General features: G+C 45.8%; 1 protein-coding gene across 1 annotated transcript in view; it reads left to right on the forward strand.

The window, feature by feature from the left end:
- RSF1 (remodeling and spacing factor 1) overlaps positions 1–25731 on the forward strand; it is a 118577-nt gene that overhangs the window by 30548 nt on the left and 62298 nt on the right. The window contains exons 3-4 of the mRNA XM_082245298.1: positions 9648–9740; positions 24783–24988. Coding sequence (XP_082101424.1) covers positions 9648–9740; positions 24783–24988 — 299 coding nt within the window. The remainder of the gene's footprint in view (positions 1–9647; positions 9741–24782; positions 24989–25731) is intronic.

The raw sequence follows: 25731 nt of genomic DNA on the forward strand, positions 1-25731 counted from the left end.
TGTGAATGTACAATGTATATGTAAAGCGCTGCGTAAATTGACAGCGCTATGTAAGTACCTGAAATAAATGTATTGTAGGTAAATCATTGAAATTCATTTAATAAGAATTTACAATCATTTAATCTCCAGATATACGTTTTTCTTTACTGGTAACATGTAGTCTTCTATTGGTGAAAATGTAACTGCAAATATTTTTACGTTTTTTTAGCAGTATCGCTGTGCAGGATTTACATTTTGAAGTAAACCTGTCCCAAATCTTAGCAAATCCTAAGCAGAGGGTCACATAATTTGTCAAAAAGGTCAGTCAGTTTGGGAAGCAGAGCATCTGAATATACACTATAATACCAAAAAGTATTGGGACGCCTGCCTTTACACGCACATGAACTTTAATGGCATCCCAGTCTTAGTCCGTAGTGTTCAATATTGAGTTGGCCCACCCTTTGCAGCCATAACAGCTTCAACTCTTCTGGGAAGGCTGTCCACGAGGTTTAGGAGTGTCAATCCAAAACGCAAGCAAGACACTGTGTTGCTCCAGGACAAAAAGCCTCTGTTTTTAAAGTTCAGCCTCGCAGAGGAAATCCAGGTGCACGCGTTTCGCACCCAAGCTGGTGCTTAGTCATAGCTCAATGAGCTATGACTAAGCACCAGCTTGGGTGCAAAACGTGTTAGCTGCCAGCGTCATCTCCGCTGTGGTATGATCATCCTTCATGTATTTCTGCATTTTTTTTTTTCTTCAATAAAGGACTACATTTTTTGGAGTGCTGCCATCCAGTCCATTTCTTCCATAAGGTTTAGGAGTGTGTCTATGGGAATGTTTGACCATTTTTCCAGAAGCGCATTTTTGAGGTCAGACACTGATAATGGACGAGAAGGCCTGGCTCGAAGTCTTCTATTGGGTTGAGGTCAGGACTCTGTGCAGGCCACTCAAGTCCCCCCCAAACTTGCTCATCCATGTCTTTATGTACCTTTCTTTGTGCACTGGTCCAAACCATTTGGTAGTGGGGTGGGGAGGTTATGGTGTTGCGGTTGTTTTTCAGGGGTTGGGCTTGGCCCCGTAGTTCCAGTGAAGGGAACTCTTAAGACGTCAGCATACCAAGACATTTTGGACAATTTTATGCTCCCAACTTTGTAGGAACAGTTTGGGGATGGCCCCTTCCTGTTCCAACATGACTGCACACCAGTGCACAAAGCAAGGTCCATAAAGACATGAATGAGCGAATTTGGGGTGGAGGAACTTGACTGGCCTGCGCAGAGTCCTTACCACAACCTGATAAAACACCTTTGGGAGGAATTTGAGAGGAGCCTTTGAGCCAGGCCTTCATTCCAACATCAGTGCCTGACCTCACAAATGCACTTCTGGAAGAATGGTGAAACATTCCCATAGACACTCCTAAACCTTGTGGACAGCCTTCCCAGAAGAGTTGAAGCTGTTTTAGCTGCAAAGGGAGGGCCAACTCAATATTGAACCCTAGGGACTAAGACTGGGATACCATTAAAGTTCATGTGCGTGTAAAGGCAGGCGTCCCAATACTTTTGGTAATATAGTGTGTATGCACACTTCAAGTGGTTCTAAAGTCAGAAGGTTCTTTGCATTCTATGCATTAAAGGGATTGTAAAGGCAGAAGGTTTTATCCTAATGCGTTCTATGCATTAAGCTATAAAAGCCTTCTGTGTGCTGCAGTCCCCCTTTAGCCCCCACAATACTTACCTGATCCCTTCTCTATCCAGCGATGTTGGAGTGTCCCAGCTGCCCAGGACTCCCCACCTTATTGGCTGAGACAGCAGCGTGGCGCCATTGCCTCCCGCTGCTATCAATCCCGCTGCGGTCAATCAAAGTCAGCCAATCAGGAGAGAGAGGGGGCGGGTCACGGCTCCATGTCTGAATAGACACAGGGAGCTGTTACTCAGCTTGGGTGCCCCATAGCAAGCTGCTTGCTGTGGGGGCACTCGATTTAGTATCACTTTCAATTTGTTCCTGAACTACTTGACCTCTGGGGTTTTACCCACTTCATGATCAGACCATTTTTTTTTGCTATTCAGCACTGCGCTACTCAGGCTGTAAATGCAGTAAAGCATACTTGTGTAAGATTCTGGTACCTTCGGTACCCTTATTGCCCATTTTCCTTTGCATATTGCGTCCCACCTTTTCAGTTAGGTGGAACGCATATACCTTTAAGCCGCATGACATCATCACTGAGCGCCGCTCTGAGCGGCTATTTCAATCGCCGGCTTTCTCTCACAGGTTGTTCGTTCAAACCGCATGCTTAACAGCCTTGTCTTATGCTGCCGGAGCCTCCAGCTAATTTCCTTACCTGGAACAGACCGGAACCTCGCGATTGATCCCGTATCTCGCTACCGGATCACTCTCTTACTACCGGACCCTTCTGCTTACTAACCTCACTAGTTATAAGTACCCCACAGGGGATTCCTTCATAACAAACTTACACTATCTACTTCTGCACACTAAGGACTGTTACTATCTATGCATTACTATTCTATCATCTGCACTGTTACATAGATTGCTAGCTCTTAAGTCTACTACCATCCATATCCTTGCACTAGGTTAGTCTCTCCTGTATATATCATCTGCTGTCCCCTACCACCTGTTACCATACATGATTACTAACCTATCTGCATCCTACCTATTACCGTCTACTACTCTCCTGAACATTACTATCAAGTGCTTATCATTGCTATCACTGCTCACGCCTGTTCCTTCAGCACATCACCTCTATACTATCGTATACATCCTATCACTCCAGGAACATCTTATTGAGTGTATGTATATTTGCATGCTGAAGCAGGCCGGGCCACAATGATGAGTCTGGAGAGTTGGATCTGGTAATTCAACACATCTCTACACGACTACTGAGTGGAGATTCTGCAGCTGCAAATCCAGCTCACTAGAACAAAAACGCAGGAGCGTTACAACTTGTTATACTCACTGTAAAACCTAGGGGGTGAATACTGTGCATTGTGTAAAAAGACTGTTTGATCCTGTCTTCTCTGTTACTCACCTTCTTCGAATGTCCCCAATTTATTTCCTAACATTACAGAACCTTACAGTTACTGTTTGTTGTGTATTGCTAGAGAGTTATTATTTTTTTTTTTTTTTCTTCTTGGGAGAGTGCATGTGATCAGCACAGGGCCAATCAGCACTGTCCATATAGAGCAGGGATCCTCAAACTATGGCCCTCCAGCTGTTGCGGAACTACACATCCCATGAGGCATTGTAAAACTCTGACATTCACAGACATGACTAGGCATGATGGAAATTGTAGTTCCTGAACAACTGGAGGGCCATAGTTTGAAGACCTCTGACAGAGGGTCAGAGGTCCTGCAGCCTCATAGGACAGTCAGAGGAGAATGATAACTTCTCCTACAAGCTTTAACCAGACACTGATAGAAGTCACAAGACTGCAAAATACTGCTAAAAAAGGTATTTAGCAGTTTATATTTACCAAAACTATCGCATTTCCACGTTCTGTGTACTGTGGGAGACCAGATATGGTGAATGCAGGCTCCTGGGTTTAGTAAAATTTTACCTGGTAATGAGCGGTCATGCAACATTGTACCCAAACACAATTTATAGAATCTTTTTTTATTTTTTTTTTCAGAAATAGAGCTTTTTTTGGTGCTCACAATAATCACACAAATAACTGCGCTAAATCCACCAATTCAAAGCTGCAACTTAAAAGTGAGCACTTTCCCCCGATATCTCGGAATCGGCCCCGGAGGTTACCGATATTGGTGATATTTAGGGAAAGTGCTGTACCGGAGTGATGCCTGCAGATAGAGGAATCACACCGGTACCGGCGTCCATAGCCGACGGTCGGCTGTCTTGTAATGACAACCGATGCGGCTGAGAAGCCGCTCGGCTGTCATTACAAGGACCGGGAGGGGAGCGATAAGTGGTCTTTGATCGCTCAGTTCTCAGTGTAAAGGCAGTGGGAAATAGATGCAGCATCTGGCCAATGCTGCAGCCATCTAGGGGAGTATAAATGTTTGGGTTTTCTTTTATTCCCGCACTTTTTTTTTTAAAATACTCTGCTGTGAATATGAAATGGCAAGAAACCAATAAAAAAAAAAAAAAAAAAAAATATATATATATATATATATATATATATATATATATATATATATATATATATATATATATATATATATATATATATATATATATATATATATATATATATATATATATATACAGTGCCTTGCGAAAGTATTCATCCCCCTTGAACTTTTCGACCTTTTGCCACATTCAGGCTTCAAACATAAAGATATAAAACTGTAATTTTTTGTGAAGAATCAACAACAAGTGGAACACAATCATGAAGTGGAACGAAATTTATTGGATATTTCAAACTTTTTTTAACAAATAAAAAACTGAAAAATTGGGCGTGCAAAATTATTCAGCCCCCTTTTTGTATCGCCACCTTTTGCTGCGATTACAGCTGTAAGTTGCTTGGGTTATGTCTATCAGTTTTGCACATTGAGAGACTGACATTTTTGCCCATTCCTCCTTGCAAAACAGCTCGAGCTCAGTGAGGTTGGATGGAGAGCGTTTGTGAACAGCAGTTTTCAGTTCTTTCCACAGATTCTCGATTGGATTCAGGTCTGGACTTTGACTTGGCCATTCTAACACCTGGATATGTTTATTTGTGAACCATTCCATTGTAGATTTTGCTTTATGTTTTGGATCATTGTCTTGTTGGAAGACAAATCTCCGTCCCAGTCTCAGGTGTTTTGCAGACTCCATCAGGTTTTCTTCCAGAATGGTCCTGTATTTGGCTCCATCCATCTCCCCGTCAATTTTAACCATCTTCCCTGTCCCTGCTGAAGAATAGCAGGCCCGAACCATGATGCTGCCACCACCATGTTTGACAGTGGGGATGGGGTGTTCAGGATGATGAGCTGTGTTGCTTTTACACCAAACATAACGTTTTGCATTGTTGCCAAAAAGTTTGATTTTGGTTTCATCTGACCAGAGCACCTTCTTCCACATGTTTGGTGTGTCTCCCAGGTGGCTTGTGGCAAACTTTAAACGACACTTTTTATGGATATCTTTAAGAAATGTCTTTCTTCTTGCCACTCTTCCATAAAGGCCAGATTTGTGCAGTATACGACTGATTGTTGTCCTATGGACAGAGTCTCCCACCTCAGCTGTAGATCTCTGCAGTTCATCCAGAGTGATCATGGGCCTCTTGGCTGCATCTCTGATCAGTCTTTTCCTTGTATGAGCTGAAAGGGACGGCCAGGTCTTTGTAGAATAGCAGTGGTCTGATACTTCTTCCATTTCAATATTATCGCTTGCACAGTGCTCCTTGGGATGTTTAAAGCTTGGGAAATCTTTTTGTATCCAAATCCGGCTTTAAACTTCTCCACAACAGTATCTTGGACCTGCCTGGTGTGTTCCTTGTTCTTCATGATGGTCTCTGCGCTTTAAACGGACCTCTGAGACTATCACAGTGCAGGTGCATTTATACGGAGACTTGATTACACACAGGTGGATTCTATTTATCATCATTAGTCATTTAGGTCAACATTGGATCATTCAGAGATCCTCACTGAACTTCTGGAGAGAGTTTGCTGCACTGAAAGTAAAGGGGCTGAATAATTTTTTTCAGTTTATTTGTTAAAAAAGTTTGAAATATCCAATGAATTTCGTTCCACTTCATGATTGTGTCCCACTTGTTGTTGATTCTTCACAAAAAAATGAGTTTTATATCTTTTTGTTTGAAGCCTGAAATGTGGCAAAAGGTCGCAAAGTTCAAGGGGGCCGAATACATTCGCAAGGCACTGTGTGTGTGTGTGTGTGTGTGTGTGTGTGTGTGTGTGTGTGTATGTGTATGTATATGTATATATATATATATATATATATATATTAGGGCTGAACAATAGTCGATATGATATCGACTATCGTTCTGCGGCCGTAGGCGATATTCATATCGCCGGGGTCACGATATTTTGCATAGCAAGGGGAAGGGACTCGGAGGAGGACTCGCAGACTTCCGTTAGGCAGGGACTCGGGAGGAGAACTCACACATCCATCCCACTGCAGGCTGCAGCCCGCCCCACGCGTTCAGTGAGTCTCACTCTCCGCCCTAGTTTTTTCAATGGCACATTCAGGGAACCAATCACGCCGTGAGCAGCTGCACAGCTAACCAATCACGCGTGCCTGCACACCTGATTGGTTTGCTGTGCCGCTACTCACGGCATGATTGGTTCCCTGAATGTGCCATTGAAAAAACTAGGGCGGAGAGTGAGACTCACTGAACGCGTGGGGCGGGCTGCAGTGCACGAGTGAGTCAGTGTATGCGGCTGTGCTCCTTTCCCGGCTCCTAGTCCACCGCTCCAGCCTCCTCCTACCACCACCACTGTGAAAGTAAAAAGGAAGAGGAAGTGATTGGCGCTGCCAGTATATATGTGAAATACAATAAATAATCTATACCGACATGGTGTGTATACAAAAAGGGAAAAGTAGATGTATGTATGTATATGTAGAGGAAAATAAATTATTAATAATTCAGAGGTGATTTATATATTAATAATTTATTTTCCTCTACATATACATACATACATCTACTTTTCCCTTTTTGTATACACACCATGTCGGTATAGATTATTTATTGTATTTCACATATATACTGGCAGCGCCAATCACTTCCTCTTCCTTTTTATAATCTATTATATAACCCCTTCCAGGGATATATTCTGAAGTGGGCTGCAGCCAACCGCCTTTATATTTCTCTATAAAATAGATATATATATATATATATATCTATCTATCTATCTATCCCTAGTTCTTTATTTTCTATCCTAAGCGCGGATCTTTCTAGTTTTTATTTACTGTGAGACTCACTGAATAATCCACACTGTCACTGAGTAATTGATTTGAGTACCGTTATTAACCCTGACCTGCCCAGTGCCCTGTATCTGCAATTAAAATTTAGAAGGCTGCCTGCATGCTTCATGATTTCCATTCCCAGCATCCTTCCCAATCCCTTGTTGACTTTAGCATGGATTGACGGGTCCCTCAATATCGCAATATATATCGTTGGAAAAAAAATATCGCAATATATTTTTTTTCCAATATCGTACAGGCCTTATATATATATATATTTATATATATATATATATATATATATATACACTTTTATAACAATGCAACTCATTGGATCTCTTTCCCCCCCCCCCCCCCCCTAAAATAAAAGAAATTAGATGTTTTGTATATGCGGAAAAAAAAGTTTTAAGTGGTACAAAACCACAAAATGTATGTAATATATTGTTGCAGCTTACCAATCATTCGATATGTTGGCTGCATTCGTTTTCCTTCCCGCTGTTGCTCACCTGGTGATCTGGCCAGTAACACACCTATTAGAGTGCCCCTCACTCTGGATGAAGATGGACAGTGGCATTGTTAGTCTGGGGGGAAGGGAGTGTTGGATGCAGGGCTTTTTTTCAGGGGAAAGCCAGTTTCGGTGTTCTATCAGATTCTGCAACCGGAAGTGACGTTTGGACGAGACAAACTTACGGCGCTTGCTCCATGCGTTCCAACATGGCCGCTATGCGTTCCAATAGGTTTTCTAATATGACAGAACATGAAAGAGAGGTGGACATCTTCTTACACCCACGCAAGTCTTGAATTTTACATTTATTTTAGCAGAAAACTCCCCTTATATACTGAAATAGACTATTTGACCGCGACCGAGTGAAATCTATTTCACTATATAATTAGTTTGTTGCTGAGCAGTGCGGGGTGTACCAAGATGGCCGTTTCTACCTGCAGGTTACTCGCTATATTTAAAATATATTACAATAATAATACAAATGTAATACTGATTCAGTATATAAGATGAGTTTACTGCTAAAATAAATGTAAAATTCAAGACTTGTGTGGGTGTAAGAAGATATCCGCCACTTCATGTTCTGTCACATTAGGAAACCTATTGGAACGCATAGCGGCCATGTTGGAACGCATGGCACATGCGCAGTAAGTTTTCGTCCGAACAACACTTCCAGTTGCAGAATCTGATAGGTAGCGGTATTCTGATAGAACAGCGGCACCTCCAGCACTGAATGTATGTAATGGCAGGGGGTTATGGGTTGTCTTTTGATGATTTGCCATCCGGCGATCTATTGTTGCTGGTGGGGTTCTTTTTTTGTGTGGGGGGGTCTATTTTTGCTGGGAGAGGTCTTATATTCCTGGTGAGTCAGTTGTTGCTGAGAGTGTAGAAGTCTATTGTTGCTGGGAGGGGTTTATATTCCTGGTGGGTCAGTTGTTGCTGAGAGTGTAGAGAGGTCTATTCTTTTCTGGCTGCTTGGGATCTATTTTGCTGCTTTTCTTGTTGATAAAATCTATAGAAATTATCACAGAATATTTGATTTATGAATTCACTAAAAGTGGTGGTAGGGGGTGGAACCAAGGGACGGTGCTCGGAGGTGGGTAGGGGGTGGAACCAAGGGACGGTGCTCCGGAGGTGGGTAGCGGGTGGAACCAAGGGACGGTGCTCCGGAGGTGGGTAGGGGGGTGGAACCAAGGGACGGTGCTCCGGAGGTGGGTAGGGGGTGGAACCAAGGGACGGTGCTCCGGAGGTGGGTAGGGGGTGGAACCGAGGGACGGTGCTCCGGAGGTGGGTAGGGGGTGGAACCAAGGGACGGTGCTCCGGAGGTGGGTAGGGGGTGGAAGCAAGGGACGGTGCTCCGGAGGTGGGTAGGGGGTGGAAGCAAGGGACGGTGCTCGGAGGTGGGTAGGGGGTGGAACCAAGGGACGGTGCTCGGAGGTGGGTAGGGGGTGGAACCAAGGGGACGGTGCTTGGAGGTGGGTAGGGGGTGGAACCAAGGGACGGTGCTCGGAGGTGGGTAGGGGGTGGAACCAAGGGACGGTGCTCTGAGGTGGGTAGGGGGTGGAACCAAGGGACGGTGCTCGGAGGTGGAACCAAGGGACGGTGCTCTGAGGTGGGTAGGGGGTGGAACCAAGGGACGGTGCTCTGAGGTGGGTAGGGGGCGAAGACAAGGGGTGACTCAGAAGGGGGGGAGTTTCTGCACCTTTTCTCTGGTAAAAGGTTAGATTTACTAGCAGATTTAGATACACTAACGAATTGAAACTAAACTCCAGCTCGCAAGTAGTTCCAACAGATTTTTTATTTATTTATTCTTTTCTTTTGGCTCCATTCATGCCTGAGGAGACAAAACGCTCAGATGTGAACACTGGGCCATTGAAATAAATGGGATTTTGCTTGATGGGCGTTTTGAGACTCAGGTGTGAACAGGGCCTTTGGGATTAGGGTTTTACATAAATAAATGCTGATAGTAGGCACCCTTGTCAGTGATAAATGGTTTGTCTCATCCCTCTAACTGCTACATCTGTAAGAGAGCTTGTTCTTTTGAAAAACAGACTTACTGGATCACCACGTGGAAATGTGGGATAGAACTAATGCCCCATCACATCTGAGGGTTGGTAAGCTTTAATCTGATGCAAGAAGTACAATCACATGCTGAATGAAGTATAGCGTGATGGTTCAAATGCTATTATGTCTAGGGGACGGTTGTAAGTTTTGGGCGTGTTGTACAAATTGAGCTGTTTTTTTTTCTAAAGAATTTTATAGCAAGTCATATTTTATTTTCTGTTTTTATAATTCCAGATTTGTCAGGACTATAACAGTACCTGGGCCTGGGAGATGGAGAAGAAAGGATACTTGGAGATGAGTGTGGAGTGTAAAGTGGGTCTGCTGAAGGTAATGTGTGCTCGGGCCCAGCAGTGTGTTGGGAAAACTGTTGAATGACATTTATGGAAATGGTATTACCAGTCAAGGGATTTGTACTGCCAGATGTCTGACCTCAATTATAGTTCATGGAAATAACTGAACTGGTTGATTTTCGAGGTGCCCAGAATGGAAATTTTGGTACCGAAAATGCAGGATGCACTTGGCCAAAAACCAAAAATGACAGTTTTTAAAAAATATTTATATTTTTATATTTAATTGTATTCGACTTTTTATTGTTTTCAATTTAAATGAATATGAATTTATTCTCGGCCATTAGGCTGGGTTCACACTGGTCCGATGTGGGAAACCCCAGAAATCCGGTGCTGGTTCCCGCATTGCATCTGAATTGCAGACATTTTACACTGACATCTGTGAACTGCTGTGGGCGTCAATGTAAAGTTTATGACACCCCCAGATCGCAGTGCGAACTGTGAAATGGTATATGAATCGAATCACGTGGCGGTGAACACTCATGCAACCCAATTCCAGTGCGTACCAAAAAAGGAACCTGTACTGTTTTTGGACCGAATGTGATGTGAATTCAGCCATACAAACTGTGTGACTGAATTTGCATTGCATGTTACCGACACAGCAATGCGGTGCAAATCGCATGCGATGTCTGTGTTCGCACCAGTCTAAACGCAGCCTGATTGGCACCTTTTAGTGCAAGAAAAGCTGAAGAAAAATGTATCCCTTTATGCAGGGCTCGACAAACCCCGGGCGCCAGGTCGCATTTGCGACTAGAATTAGCGACCTGGCGCTTGGGGTGCCCTGCAGGAGGTGTCCTGTCCCTTTTGCGCCCCCACCTCCTCCCCGAGTGCACGGACTTCCGCGCCGTCCGAAAAATTGAGGCCCCCGGCTTTTTGGCCTTCTTCTGTGAGATGAGAGAGGCTGGGGAACTGGCGCCCTCTTGTGGTGGCCGGGAGTAATGACTGTTTACACTGCCTGTTAATGCATTCCCATCTCCTTCCTAAGAGGAGATGAGAGGGAAGTTTTTGCAGGCTTCATCTCCCTGTCCAGTTACCTTTGCTTAAAGGTAAGTGGATAGGGAGTGTGGTTATTATTATTAATTTATTTTTTAAATTTTTTTCTCTTACGTCCTCCGACAGTCGCCTCCTCCTCTAAGTCATAACTATTGGGTATTGACTTCCTATCCGTAGGAATAGCTAGGCATATAGACTTAGTCAAAAGACAAAAGGCATTAGCATATACACACCCATGGGGGCTGTCCCATCCGGTCAATACCCCCCCTGCATCACCACTCCCAACTCAGTTTTAGTTTGCCTAGCATCAGGAATAGTCAGGCTTCCCTTGTGCTGGGGCTTCAGTCTCAGCCTTCCTAATCTTTTATTTGATTTTCTTTGAAAATGTTAGTTTTTCTCTTACTTTACTAGCTGTTTATTTTGTCAGCTCTAGTGTTAGTCTTCTATTCGGATGAAGATTTATCTTGCGGTGCTGGGATTCGGACTGACCGCCCTGGTTTTCCAGGGCACAGAGGGTCAGATGGACCCCCAGCCCGCCATCGAGCATTCAGCTATGGTTCGCCCTGGCATTACGAACGACCCATCCCTGTTCGCTGCAGGGATGCAGCCGTGAGGTGGCTACCTCACAGGACTCGTCTGCGATGCTGCAGCGTAATGTCCCTGGCTCACGGCACTCCCTGTCAGATGAGGACAGAGGTTTATCCGTGCATAGAGGCTCCCCCACGCCATCTGGTACAGGTAAGTACTTTTCTGTGTGGGGCCTCTGTCTGGGGTGGCAGTCTGTGTTGCTGTGTGTCCCCATGTCTATGTCTGTGCCTGTGTGACTCCCTGTGCGATCCCTGCGGGGTTCGCTTGTGCAGATTTGTATGTTTGCCGGGGGTCCCTGTCCCTGTGTCACCTTGGGTGCAGACGTCTGTGCTTGTGCGGCGACCGCAGCGGGGCAAATTCGCGCGGTCCGCCATATTTACTGTGGGCACACGTGTATAGCTCCTCTGGGGCGATTATACATGTCATTTTGGCGTAGCCTCCAATGCATTCCTATGGGGCAGCCATTTTCCCGGGGCCTGGCTTAGTCCAGCCCTCTCCAGCAGCATTCCATCAGCAGCAAGGACACTGGTAGCAACGCTCTGCGGGCTCTGCAGGTTATCACTCTCATTTTTTCCCTCTGTATATCGCTTCTAGCTCAGTTTCTTTTCTCCTTTTGGGCATCTTTCATCACTGTTGCAGTAGCGGTGGGCTGCGCACACCGCTGCGCTGTTAAAGGGGACAGTACATCTTTTTTGCACTGTAGTTTGTTTTCTGATAACTTGAGCCATGGATTCTCAGGAAAGCAAGTTTCCTCCAGCTCTAGTGGGGGGGTCCCAGTTCTCCTGTGGCCCCGCTGCGCCCCGCTCTAATTGCGGTGGCGAATAAGGAACTGCTGATGTCTGAACGGGCTGCGAGTAGGAGTCCCAGATTGTCTCTCTCTCTCTTCTGATTCAGATGGGGACTTGGCTGCTGCTGCTGCTGCGAGCGTGCCCTTTTCAGGGTCCCGCTCATCCTTGGACCCCTTGGGGTCTGAGGAGGAGGCTGAGATGGAAGGGGTTGATACCCCCTCCCCGGGGTCGCCTGCAGTACGGGCGACCATGGATGCTTTGATTGTGTCTGTTAAGGACACCGTACATTTAGAGGATGAGCCCTGTCCTCCGGGCGTTGTGTCCCCGTTTGGGACGCACAGGACCCGCAAGTCTGCGCAGGTTTTTCCCTGCCCAGAAGAATTCCATGACACTGTTAATGAACAGTGGCGCACGTTAAAACGTCCATTCCTGGTACCTAGTCGGTTTGGGTTGCTTTATCCTTTTTGATCCGGCTACGGAATCACGATGGTGTGTGCCTCCACAGGTGGATCACACTGTTGCCGTGCTGAACAAGGCTACCTTGGTTCCTACTTGGGATGCCCCAGTTTTCCGGGGTCCCACGGACCGGCGGTTGGAGTCCCTATCTCGCCATTCCTATGCGGTGGCGGGTTCATTGCTCAAACCCGTTTTCGCGTCCGTTCTGGTGGCTTAGGCGGCTGCTGCTTGGACTAGGATGCTTAAGCGCAATCTTGTGTCTGCTGGTGTTACACCTGCCCGGCTGAAATTGGTGGATCAAATCCACCAAGGCGTCATGTACTTGTGTGATGCAGCCTTGGCCGAGGCTCCCTTAGTGGCTCGCCTCTCTAGTGTCGCGGTGCTTCAATGGCGACTGATTTGGCTGAAGAGCTGGTCGGCCGACCAGTCCTCAAGGGAGACAGTTGCTGATTCTCCCTATGATGGCTCTCGCCTTTTTGGCGAGGCATTGGACACCCTGGTAACAGGCGTCACGGGGGGCATGTGCTCTATGATGCCCCAGAACCCGAAGACCAAGTCTTTTCGAGGCAGGCTGGGTTCTGCGTCTGGTTCTAATCGGGGGGTCCTTTCGTGCCTTTCGGGCCCATCCCAAGGGCAAGACCTTCCAGGCCCAGGGCACCCAGAAGAAGCCCTGGGCAGGTGAGCAGGAGTCCGGCAATGGCGGGTCAATCCGCCTCTACCTGAAGGGGCGCCCTCACCCATTTCAGGGGTGGGGGGACGTTTGCGCGGTTTACTCCGACCTTGGCTGCTCCGGCTATCGGAAGGTGGGTCCAGGAAATTGTTCGATCGGGCTTCCAGATCGAATTCCTTTCCCGATCGGCGGACAGATTCTTTCCCTCCAGTCTTCATCTGCTTCTGGGGCGTCTGCAGGACTTGCATCACGCGGTGCAGGACCTGCTTGCTCAGGGAGCGTTTGTCCCGGTAACTCATCGGGACAGGTTTCGGGGGTTTTTATGTTCGAATCTGTTCACTGTGCCCAGGAAGGAGGGCAAAGTGCGTCCTATTCTGGACGTGCGAGCGCTGAACCGCTTCGGGCGTGTTCGGAAGTTTAGAATGGAGTCTCTCCGTTCGGTTGTGGCCTCCTTGAGTCTAGGAGAATTCCTGGCTTCGGTAGATCTGAAAGATGCGTACCTGCACATCCCTATTTTCGAGGGTCATCAGCGGTACCTTCGGTTTGCTATCACAGGGGACCACTACCAGTTTGTGGCGTTACCTTTCGGTCTCACTTCGGCACCCAGGGTGTTTACCAGGGTGTTGGCACCGGTCCTGGGCCTACTGTGATCTGTCCATCACGGTACAGACGCTCCGGGAGTTCGGTTGGACCATCAACGTTCAGAACTCAGCGTTGTCTTCGCCGCTTCGCCTTCCCTATCTGGGAATGGTTCTGGACTCTGCTCAGGCAAAGGTGTTCTTGCCGGAGGACAAGCTCCGGACTTTGCGGGACGAACTCAGGTCCCTTAGGGACAATCCGTCCTCGTGACTCAGGACCTGCATGCAGGGCCTGGGGTTGATGGTGTCGGCCTTCGAGGCGATCCCCTTTGCTCAGTTCCACACACGGGCTCTCCAGACGGAGATCCTGGTCAGGTGGGACAGACTTCCTCAGTCCTTGGATCTGGATGTCTCCCTGAGTCGCCGGACCAGATTGGCTCTTCTATGGTGGATCCAGTCCCCGTCGGTGGCGGAAGGCAAGTCCTTCCGTCCGTTGGTGTGGACAGTGGTTACCACGGATGCCAGCCTGTCGGGCTGGGGTGGGGTCCTGGGCAACCTGTTTGCCCAGGGAACTTGGGCGGAGCAGGAGTCCTCCCTCCCGATAAGTGTACTGGAGCTACGAGCGATAAAACTCTGTCTCTTCCAGTGGTCGGAACGTCTCCAGGGCTTGCCTGTTCGCGTACAGACGGACAATGCTACCGCGTTGGCTTACATCAACCACCAGGGGGCACTGATAGTGCTCGTGCGGCCCGGCAGGTGTCCGACATTCCATCTTGGGCCGAGACTCATGTCCCGGCGATCTCGGCAGTTCACATTCCGGGTGTGGAAAATTGGCAGGCAGACTATCTGAGCCGCCAGACCCTGGACCAGGGGGAATGGTCCCTACACCCGGAGGTCTTTAAGATGCTGTGTGCGAGGTGGGGATCCCCAGATGTGGATCTGTTCGCATCTCGGCTAAATCGAAAGTTGGAAAGGTTCGTGGCAAGAACGCGCGATCCGTTGGCGGATGCGTTGGTGGCCCCGTGGCATCGGTATCGTCTGATGTACGCCTTTCCTCCGGTTCGGTTGTTATCCCGGTTCCTGCGCAGATTGGCCTCGGAACCGCACATGGTGATTCTGGTGGCACCGGACTGGTCACGCCGGTCCTGGTATGCCGACGTTGTTCACCTGGCAGTGGCACCTTCGTGGCGCCTGCCTCTGCGGGAAGATCTCCTGTCTCAAGGTCCGATCTTCCATCCTGCTTTACAGTCGCTGGCTTTGACGGACTGGCTGTTGAGACCCAGGTCTTGAAGGACAAGGGTCTATCCCCTGAGGTTATCCCTACCCTGATCAAGGCTAGGAAATCCTCCTCTGGTAAGATCTATTACTGTACCTGGAAAGCCTATTTCACCTGGTGTGAGTCCAGGGGGTTCTCCCCTCGTTCCTACTCGGTGTCGAGAGTTTTAGCTTTCCTCCAGTCTGGAGTGGATCAGCGCCTGGCGCTGGCTATGATAAAGGGCCAGGTGTCCGCACTGGCTGTCCTTTTTCCAACGCCCTGTGGCGTCTCATTCCTTGGTGCGCACCTTCATTCAAGGTGTGCGACATTTGGCTCCTCCCAGGAAGGAGCCCTTACCTCCGTGGGACTTGAACTTGGTTCTGTCCGCGTTGCAGCGTGCTCCCTTTAAATATATCAGGGAGATGTCTTTGCCTCTGCTGTCACAGAAGGTTGCCTTTCTGGTGGCGATCACTTCGGCTCGCAGGGTGTCGGAGCTGGCGGTGTTGTCTTGCCGCTCCCCTTACTTGATCATTGACAGGGATAAGGTGGTTTTGCGACCACCCCCATCCTTCCTTCCCAAGGTGATCTCTGAATATCACCTTAAAGCGGTTGTATCCCGCTTTTTGACACTTTTACCTACAGGTAAGCCTATAATAAGGCTTACCTGTAGGTACAAATAATATCTCCTAAACCGGCACGGTTTAGGAGATATTTACAGTGCATGCAGCCGCTCGCGCGAGCGGCGCATGCGCTCTGAAGGTCCGGGGGGACCTTCAATTAACTTGCCGGGAGCTTGCCGGAAAAATCACTCCCGCGCGCATGCGCGGGAGTGACGTCATCGCGGCTTCGGCCAATCAGCGCGCTGGAGCCGTCTCTTTCGGCCAATCAGCGCGCCGGAAGAGACGACGAGGGATCATGGCAGCGCCCGCATCGATGTCCGGGGGTCCGTGTCGGGGCTTCGTTTTAAGGTAAGTTAAACATAATGGGCTAGTATGCGATGCATACTAGCTCATTATGCCTTTGTCTTGCAGGTTTTTTTTTTTTTTTTTTAATAGGGTTTACAACCGCTTTAATGAGGACATTGTCCTGCCTTCGCTTTGTACAAAGCCTAAACATCCAAAGGAGATTGCTTTGCATTCCTTGGATGTTGTCAGGGCGATCAGGGTTTACCTGTCGTCTACGGAATCCTTTCAGAAGACAGATTCCCTCTTTGTCCTTCCTGAGGGACCTCGGAAGGGCATGGCTGCGTCCGCAGCGACTATTGCCAAATGGATCAGACAGACCATTGAACAGGCTTACGTCTTGAAGGAACGGGTTCCGCCCTTCCCTGTTAAGGCGCACTCTACCAGGTCTTTGAGTACTTCCTGGGCCTATTGGCATCGGGCCTAGGTGGCCCAGGTGTGCATGGCGGCGACTTGGTCGTCGGTGCACACTTTTTCCAAATTCTACAAAGTAGACGTTCTGGCATCAGCTGATGCTTCTTTTGGCCGCAAAGTTCTCAGTGCGGCTGTGCCATGATGGACCTTTGAATTTTCTCTGGGTCCCTGGCTGTTGGCATTTGCTTTCCTGGGCTGTTGCTCCTGTTGAGCATTGTTTTTTTTCTGTTGCCCAGTTGGTTCTTACGGTGCATGTAAGATTCCTTTCTCTGATGTGGGTACTGCGTTGCCTTTTCTACGGTTGCGTCTCCCACCCCTCATGTCTATACTGCTTTGGGACATCCCAATAGTGATGACTTAGAGGAGGCGGCGACTGTCGGAGGACGTAAGAGAAAACGGAATTTTTGTAAAATCTTACCTGTAAAATTCCTTTCTCTGAGTCCTCAGACAGTCCCCCGCCCCTCTTTTGGGGTTCTTATTACCTACTGCTATGCTACCAAACTGAGTTGGGAGTGGTGATGCAGGGGGGGTATTGACCAGTGGGACAGCCCCCATGGGTGTGTACATGCTAATGCCTTTTGTCTTTTGACTAAGTCTATATGCCTAGCTATTCCTACGGATAGGAAGTCAATAACCAATAGTGATGACTTAGAGGAGGCGGCGACTGTCGGAGGACTCAGAGAGAGGAATTTTACAGGTTATTAAAAAAAAAAAAATCTTTTTTTTTTTTTTTTTTTTTTTTTTTTTTTTTCAATTTATGAAAAAAAAATTATATAATCATTTTTTTTCCCCTCATCGCCATGCCACAGCCTAAGGCCCCTTTCACACGGGCTGTCTGATCAGGTCCGCCTGTCAGTTTCTCAGGCAGACCTGATCGGACCCTTCATTCTCCTCTATGGAGCGGTAATCTGCCGCCATCTGATCCTGTCCGCCAATGGTGGGTCTATTTACTATCCACCCCGTGGATCGGATGAGATGGCATCGGGTGGAAAGAGACAGACAGTCTGTTTCCATCCAATTGTGCTATAGAGGAGAGTGGGGTTCTAGTTGTATTGATGTGTAAATTTAGTATCCGTTTTAGTAAATAAAGCTTGGTAGTTTAATAAAAAAAACTGGCTCCTAACTTTTTTAGCTGGCTCCTAGATTTCAGGCAAATTTGTCAAGCCCTGTCTTTATGTATGTCTTCACACTGGCCTGTTGCGCTTTCATTGTGGTGTTAAAAATCCCGCTTGCTCCATTTCGCACCTCCCTGTTGAATTGTATTGAAAATCCAGCAAGAACGCATCATTAATGCACCCGTGTTTTGGTTTTTAGTGTCACGTGTATAAAGTATTTGTGCGCCGATATGTATATGGTGAAAAAAATGCTTCCTAAATGAATTTACAAATGGAACAGCTGCATCCATTGAATAGTGATCTCACACTAAAAGTATTATAAATAATAAAAAAAATAGTGCGCTTGTTCAACCTGTGAATATATTCTTTAAACAAAAATAACAAAAGTGATCGACTTAGCCGCACAGATATACAGCACCTGTCACTGTTTGTACCAGATGTTGATCAAATCAATCTAATGCTGTGAAAAAAATAAGATGTGAATCACAAAATAGTATGAAAAGCAATCAGTGATAAGAAAATCTAAGTAATAAAGTCCAAAAATAATATTAAGCTGGAATCCCTTCTGCAAAAAAGACCCAATGTATGCCACGCAGCAATTGATAAGTGATTCAGTAACCAACACCGCCATCTCTAGGTGAATGTCACATGACTTGTGAAAAAAAAACGATAAGCACAGTAAAATCGTGGTAAAAAGGTGCAAAATCCCTGCAAATTCGCAGTAAAATTGCGTTTTTTGGCACCATTTTCTTCCTTTGCCAAAATGCCCATAGGGCCCTTTCACACGGACATAATGTAAGTCAATGGCATTGCGGATGTCAGCGGAATACCATCCGCTGACATCCGATTTTCTTCCTTTCAGTTCTGTTCCGTTTTTTGGAAGGGAACAGAACCCTATTTTTCCTCCGTTCAAAAAACGGAAAGGAAGGAAAATCGGATGTCAGCGGTGTCATCCACTGACATCCGCAATGCCCATAGACTTACATTATGTCTGCATATCATCCGCAAACGGATGGGATGATATGCGGACATACGGAGCGGATGACACAAATGTCATCCGCTCCGTGAAAAAAAAAAAAAAAGTGCCGGAGCGGATCGCAATGCGGTCCGCTCCGTGTGAAAGAGCCCATAACGTCTTTTTGGCAGATATATTTCGGTGCATCTCTAGTTGATTTACTAAGGCCCCTTTCACACTTGTGGACCGTTCAGATCCGCCAGTCAGTTTTTCAGGCGGATCTGACCAGATGCCCCATGCATCTCTGTGGGGCATCGGATGTCAGAGGAGACATGTCCGCTGCTATCCGATCCGTCAAATCTGGACAGATGGAAACCCTATTTTCCATCCGTCCAGTGGACCGGATTTGATGAGAATGGACAGGCGGTCCGTTCTCAACTGATTCCCCCATAGAGAACAGCAGGGATCTGACAGCTCTGTCTCCGCATACAGCGTGGAGACAGAGCTGCCATCCGCCTGCTCAGCGGGGGGATCGGCGGATCGATTCCCCCCGCTGAGAAAAACGGACTCCCAAGTGTGAAAGGGGCTTAAAGTCAAGAGTGCAAAATCTGGAGCAGCTCTGTTTAGAAACCAATCAGCTTCCAGGTTTTATTGTCAAAGCTTAAAGAGGAAGTAAACCCTCCTCAGGAAGTTGTACCTATAGGTAAGCCTATGATAAGGCTTACCTATAGGTACTGTAAATATCTCCTAAACATGTACGGTTTAGGAGATATTTACCTTTAATGCAGCCAGTGACGTCACTGGCGCATGCGCTCTGAAGGAATGGCTGATCGTGCCGTTCCTTCAGAGCCCCGTGCCGTGACCGTCGGCTCCCGCGCGCGTGTGCGGGAGTGACGTCACCGTGGCTCCGGCCAATCAGATGGCCGGATGCCGCGATCCCGGAAGACGGGCGACTGAACATGTCGCCCATCATACAGGTAAGAGAGCGGCACGGCGGGGGCTCGTTCTAAGGTAAGTATTTCATAATGAGCTAGTATGCGATGCATACTAGCTCATTATGTCTTTCTCTTGCAGGTTGTAAAAAAAAAACGATTTTTCTGAACGAGTTTACAACCTCTTTAACTGAACAAGCTGAATTTAGAAGCTGATTGGCTACTATGTACAGCTGTGCCAGATTCTGCACTCTCTTGTTTTAGTAAATCGACCTCACAGTCACGTCTTTGTAAAGAAACCTCTTTTCTATGTGTAGTCAGGAATATAAATATATGCATATACACAATATGGAATGTTGGGTGCTCTCAAAGCAGAAGAAAACAAAGGTGATTATGCAGAAAATTGAAGCCAGGCATAGACAGGGCTTGAAATGAGAATACATACAAAATGCAGGTTTAATGGTGATCTGTTGTTGTTTTTCCAAAGGCAACCAGCATACAGAGACCACACATAGATAATGAACCTGTCAAAAAAAAAAAAAGCTTTTATATATAGATAGATAGATATAGCAGCCAAGACGTTTAGTTTTGGTTGCAGTCTCATAGGTTCTGCCCCTGATGGTAGCCGGTCTTTAGTGGAGCTGTATTGGCAAGAGCGAGGGATTGATTGCTTGCAGTAGTTGCGTCCTTAACCACCTGACTGCCGGAAGATTTACCCCCCTTCATGACCAGGCCATGTTTTGCTAAACGGCACTGCATTACTTTAACGGACAATTGCGGGGTTGTGTGACGCTGTACCCAATTAAAATTTGTCCTTTTCTCCACAAATAGAGCTTTTGATCAACACTGCATTTTTTTTTTTATTTATCTATACTAAAAAAACAGACAAATGTTTTCTGCTTTAATACATATCCAATAAAAAAAATGTAAAAAATCAAATTTCTTGATGAATGTAGGCCAAAATGTATTCTGCTACATATTTTTTGGTTAAAAAAAAAAAATACCAGTAAGCATATATTGATTGGTTTGCATTGCAAAAAAAGTTATAGAATCTACAGACTATGGGATATATCTTGAAATTTTTATCTATTCAATTTTTTTATTACTTGTAATGGTGGTGATCAGCGATATTGTGGGGCACAATCTGACGCTTTTGACACTTTGTGGAGACCAGTGACACTAATTCAGTGATCAGTGATAAAAATATGCACACACTGGCTGAGAAGGGGTTAACATCAGGGGTAATCAAATGGTTAAATGTGTGCCTAGCCAGTGTTTTTGTGTACTGTGGGAGGTGCTTTCACTAGGGGAAGTAAAATAGATTTTATTCCCTGCTTTGCCGGGAAAGAAAATCTATTATTTCCCCACCAACAGGACGGGGCTCTGCCTTTATATATATATATATATATATATATATATATATATATATATATATATATATATATATATATATATATATATATATATATATATATATATATAGGCAGGCCTGTCCTGTGTAAATTCAGCCAGGTGCCAGGGGTAGTCCGTTGGCGGACACATGGTGATCGACATCTGCTGTGTTGAATTGCAGCATGGCCAGGATGCCAGCGGCGTGCACGTCCCCTACCGCGAAGTGTCCGATCACTTACAAGGTACGTGATCTGGCGTAGCTGAGCCTCCTTGCCACTGTATATCTATCAGGGGTCTTCAAACTTTGGCCCTCCAGTTGTTCAGGAACTACAATTCCCATCATGCCTAGTCATGTCTGTAAATGTCAGTTTTACAATGCCTCATGGGATGTGTAGTTCTGCAACAGCTGGAGGGCCGTAGTTGGAGGATCCCTGAATTCTAGGTTATACGGTTGGCAAGCAGTTAATGGTTGAGCCAACTGTGGTGTACATACTCTCTTACATGTTCATGCTTGGGCACTGATATTTGCTAGTTAACCACTTAAGCCCCGGAAGATTTTACCCCCTTCCTGACCAGGGCCTATTTTGCGATTCGGCACTGCGTGACTTTAACGGACAATTGCGCAGTCGTGCGACGCTGTACCTAAACGAATTTGACGTCCTTTTTTCTCACAAACAGAGCTTTCTTTTGGTGGTATTTGATCACCTGTGCGATTTTTTTTTTTTTTTTTTTTTTTTTTTTTTTTTTTTGATCATGCGCTATAAACAAAAAAAGAGCGTCAATTTTGCAAAAATAGCAATATTTTTCACATTTTTTATATGAAATTCCCCAAAAAAATGTAAAAATCAAAATTTTTTAAAAATTTTTTATGCTACATATGTTTGGTAGAAAAAATCGCAAAAAGCGTATTTTGATTGGTTTGCGCAAAAGTTATCGCGTTTACTAACAAAGGGAAAGATTTTTGTCATTTTTGTTGTTTTTTTTTTTTAAACGCGTAATGGCGGCGATCTGCGTGTGTTTTTTTTTTTTTTTTTTTGCGGGACTGCGACATTGCGGCGGACAGAACGGACCCTTGACTGACATTTTTGACACTTTTGGGGTTACCAGTGACATTTCTACTGTAATCAGTGCTATATATATGCACTGTTACTGTAAAAATGACACTGGCAGGGAAGGGGTTAACTTTTTTTTTTTGAGAGGGAGGGGCTGTGTGTCCCCCTAAGGGCGTGATTCTAACTGATTGGCTGTGGCTTGGGCTGTAGGAACAATGATCAACGGTCCTACATAGTAGAACCGTGTGATCAGTTTCTACACAGGGGAGAATGACAGGCGGCTTGTTTACATTAGCCGCCTGACTTTCTCCCTCTGCAGCGACGATCGCCGAGTGACCGGCGGACATCGGGTCCGCCGGTCACACGTGCGGGGGGGGGGTACGTGACCGCGCGGGAGCGTGCCTCCGGCGGCACGCGCTCGCTCCCCAGAGCCTCACAGGCTAGTGACGTAGATCTACGCCACTCTGCCTGTGAGGGGCTGACTGCCGCAGTAAATATACTGTACGCAGGCATCTCCGCTTTGCAATGCTACACAATGTTTGTGTTTCGTTGTTTCTTTTTGCAATGTAGAAAGATGATCTGCACACCACCGCCGGTAGTATTCTTAAAAAATCTTCATCTTTATTCAGGAACCACAGAACACAACTGCTAAGATCAGTTGACACATTTCAGTCTATAAGGCCTTAGCCATGAACTACATTTAGACACAAAACTTTGAAATATATAGTGACTCTACATATCACAGGCTCCACCCATTCATTGTCCTAATTGATTGCAGACAATTAGCAAAAAATTGAATCAATTGTATACTAAGGAGACCCATGTATGTGCCACTTAACCACTTCAGCCCAAGAAGATTTTACCCCCTTCCTGACCAGGCCCTATTTTGTGATTCGGCACTGCGTTACTTTAATGGACAATTGCTTGGTTGTGCGACGCTGTACCCATATAAAATTGATGTCCTTTTTTTCCCACAAATGGAGCTTTCTTTTGGTGGTATTTGATCACGTGTGCAATTTTTTTATTTTTATTTTTTTTGGCGCTATAAACAAAAGAGCGACAATTTTGAAAAAAAAAAAAAAAACAAATATTTTTCACATTCTGCTATGACATTCTCAAAAAAAAAATTAAAAATCGAAATTTTTTAACATTTTAGGCCAATTTGTTTTCTGCTACATAGCTTTGGTAAAAAAAATAGCAATAAGCGTATTTTGATTGGTTTGCGCAAAAGTTATTGCGTTTACTAACTAAGGGAAAGATTTCTGTCATTTTTGGTGTTTTTTTTCTTGACTGTGACATTGCAGGGGACAGAGCTGACATTTTCGACATTTTGGGGGGACCAGTGACATTAACTACAGTATTCAGTTGCATATTGCACTATTACTGTAATAATGACATTGGCAGAGAAGGGGTTAACATTATGGGTGATCAAGGGGTTAAATGTAAGCCTACGGGAATGATTCTAACTGTAGGGGGGGGCGTGGCTTCTGAAATGACCATAGAGACATGTGATCCTATATAGAAGGATCACAGGCACTCTGTGATCATTCCAGGGAGAAGAACGGTCAGCTGTGTTTATAACAGGTGACTGCCCTTCTCTCTCAGTGGGGAACGATCACGGGTGTCAGGTGGCTATCGGAGCCGCCTGTCCGATGCATCGGCTTCCCCGCTGACGAATTGGAGCTCGGCTCTGCCGGCGCGCTTGTCCCCTAGCCTCCTGAAAGCGAGCGCCGTACATGTATGGCGATTTGCCTGGGAGCAGCTGCCTGCCGCAGTACATCTGCAACGGGCGGTCGTAAAGTGGTTAATATCCACAAACTACACAATGATCGTGTACATAGATAAAAATGAAAATTAAAGAAATCTTTGAAAATAATTAAAGTTATAAAGAGACCGAGAGGGAGGAGAGACACTGGAGAGAGTCAGAATAATGTAAGTGCAGATCTAGATCCTCTAGATCCCATCTCAGGGTTAACCCCTGGGGTGATCTGGAATTAAGTCTAAAAATCTACCATGCCACTCTTCCTAGTAACCTTCTCTCCCATCCCATCTTTTTGCAATGTGATTTTTTTTTTTTTTTTTTTTAACCATGCCAACCCACTGAAAACATGTCAGCCCCTTTTTGCCTGTTGTATTATCTCAACAATTGTTAGGCAGGCCATGGGTGATGCGATTTTTCAATGCGATGGTCTCTGATCCCCCTTCCACGGAGCTATTGTGTTTTTGCCATTCCTGCCGGGAGAACAGTGATTATTGCTAGCAGCTATAGCCTCTGGTAATAATCAGGTGAAAATCTGTCGATTGACGGATTAACTTGGGTACAACCAGCCTGCCCATAGATGGATAAAATCCCAGCCAGTCCCTGCTGAACCAACTCAGGTTCTAACCATCTATGGCTGGCTTTAGAGGCAGTAAATGGCCAAAGGGACTTATGATTACCTTGGTTGTGCTCTTCCACTGTGTGTTTCTCTCTCTGAGCCCTCAGGAAATACCCAGTGCTTCTGTATGGTAGCGCATATGATTCCTCCCAGGATGCAGTGCTCAGACCTGGGCGGTCAATTGCCAGGTGTAAGCAGTGTCACCTGAGGGAGGAGAGGGAGTAATTATTGTGTAAGCTTCAAAGAGGTTTGGACTCCCAGCTCCAAGGAGGAACAGAGCGCTGTTTACTTTTATTCTGTGTGGTGTTTCAATTTAACAATACAAATCAAGAAAATACAATAGCTATCGGTTTATAGTCCTCTTGCAACGCGCCATTTTGAGTATTCAGCATTTAGGTTTTGTTTTTTTAAGAACATAGCTGATGACATGAATCGCAGAGCTGGTAAAAAATAATAGCTGAGCATATTTTTATATATATTTTTTTTTTTTTCAGCACTTGTGTGAGTGTCAGTTTGATGACAATCTGAAGTTTAAAAATGCCATTAATGAAGAGGATGCTGATTTAATGCGCATCCAACCAATCGGAAGAGATAAAGACGGCTTAATGTACTGGTACCAACTGGATCAGGACCACAATGTCCGCATATACATAGAAGAACAGGATGACCAGGACGGATCTACGTGGAAATGCATAGTCAGGTCAGCTTTGACTTTGGGTCCTTTATTTTTTTTACTGTGCCTATCCAGTAATGTAGTGTAAAGTACAATGACCTGTCCAAAATCTGCAACCCATAGTACCCAATTAGAAATCTCAAAACTTTGGTAAATTAACGGACATCGTATTGCTGTGGTTTGTTACACTTTTCATATTCTGATTGCTCTAGTCCAGGGATCCTCAAACTACGGCCCTCCAGCTGTTGCAGAACTACACATCCCATGAGGCATTGTAAAACTCTGACATGCACAGACATGACTAGGCATGATGGGAATTGTAGTTCTGAACAACTGGAGGGCCATAGTTTGGAGACCCCTACTCTATAGTATTTCTCTTCAGTTCGCCTCCAGCCACTTATGTAGGGAAGTGAGATCACACTATGGGAAATAACAAGCAGAGATGGATGGATTTGATGGCCTAACAAGTTTAAAGTGTAACTCCGCTTTTGTTGAGAAAAAAACATTCCCCTCTGGGTGATCTATTTACATTACATGGATTTTAACCAACTTTGTTGCAGATTCCTACCTTTTGCTATTCTAAAGAAATCCCTGTTTGTTCCTCTGTGCTGAGTGGGTCTAATGGGAGTGGTTTCATAATTATCAACCAGCTGTGGCAGTTGCAGGGCACTAATGAGAAAAGCTGCTGGGCCCGCATCCCTTTAGACGTGTTCATATTGGAAGTATCTCACTAAAAATGACATTTCTCTTTCGTTCATTACGGACACAGC

Source organism: Pelophylax lessonae (assembly GCF_965119305.1).
Source record: "Pelophylax lessonae genome assembly, chromosome: 2".
Classification (NCBI taxonomy): domain Eukaryota; kingdom Metazoa; phylum Chordata; class Amphibia; order Anura; family Ranidae; genus Pelophylax; species Pelophylax lessonae.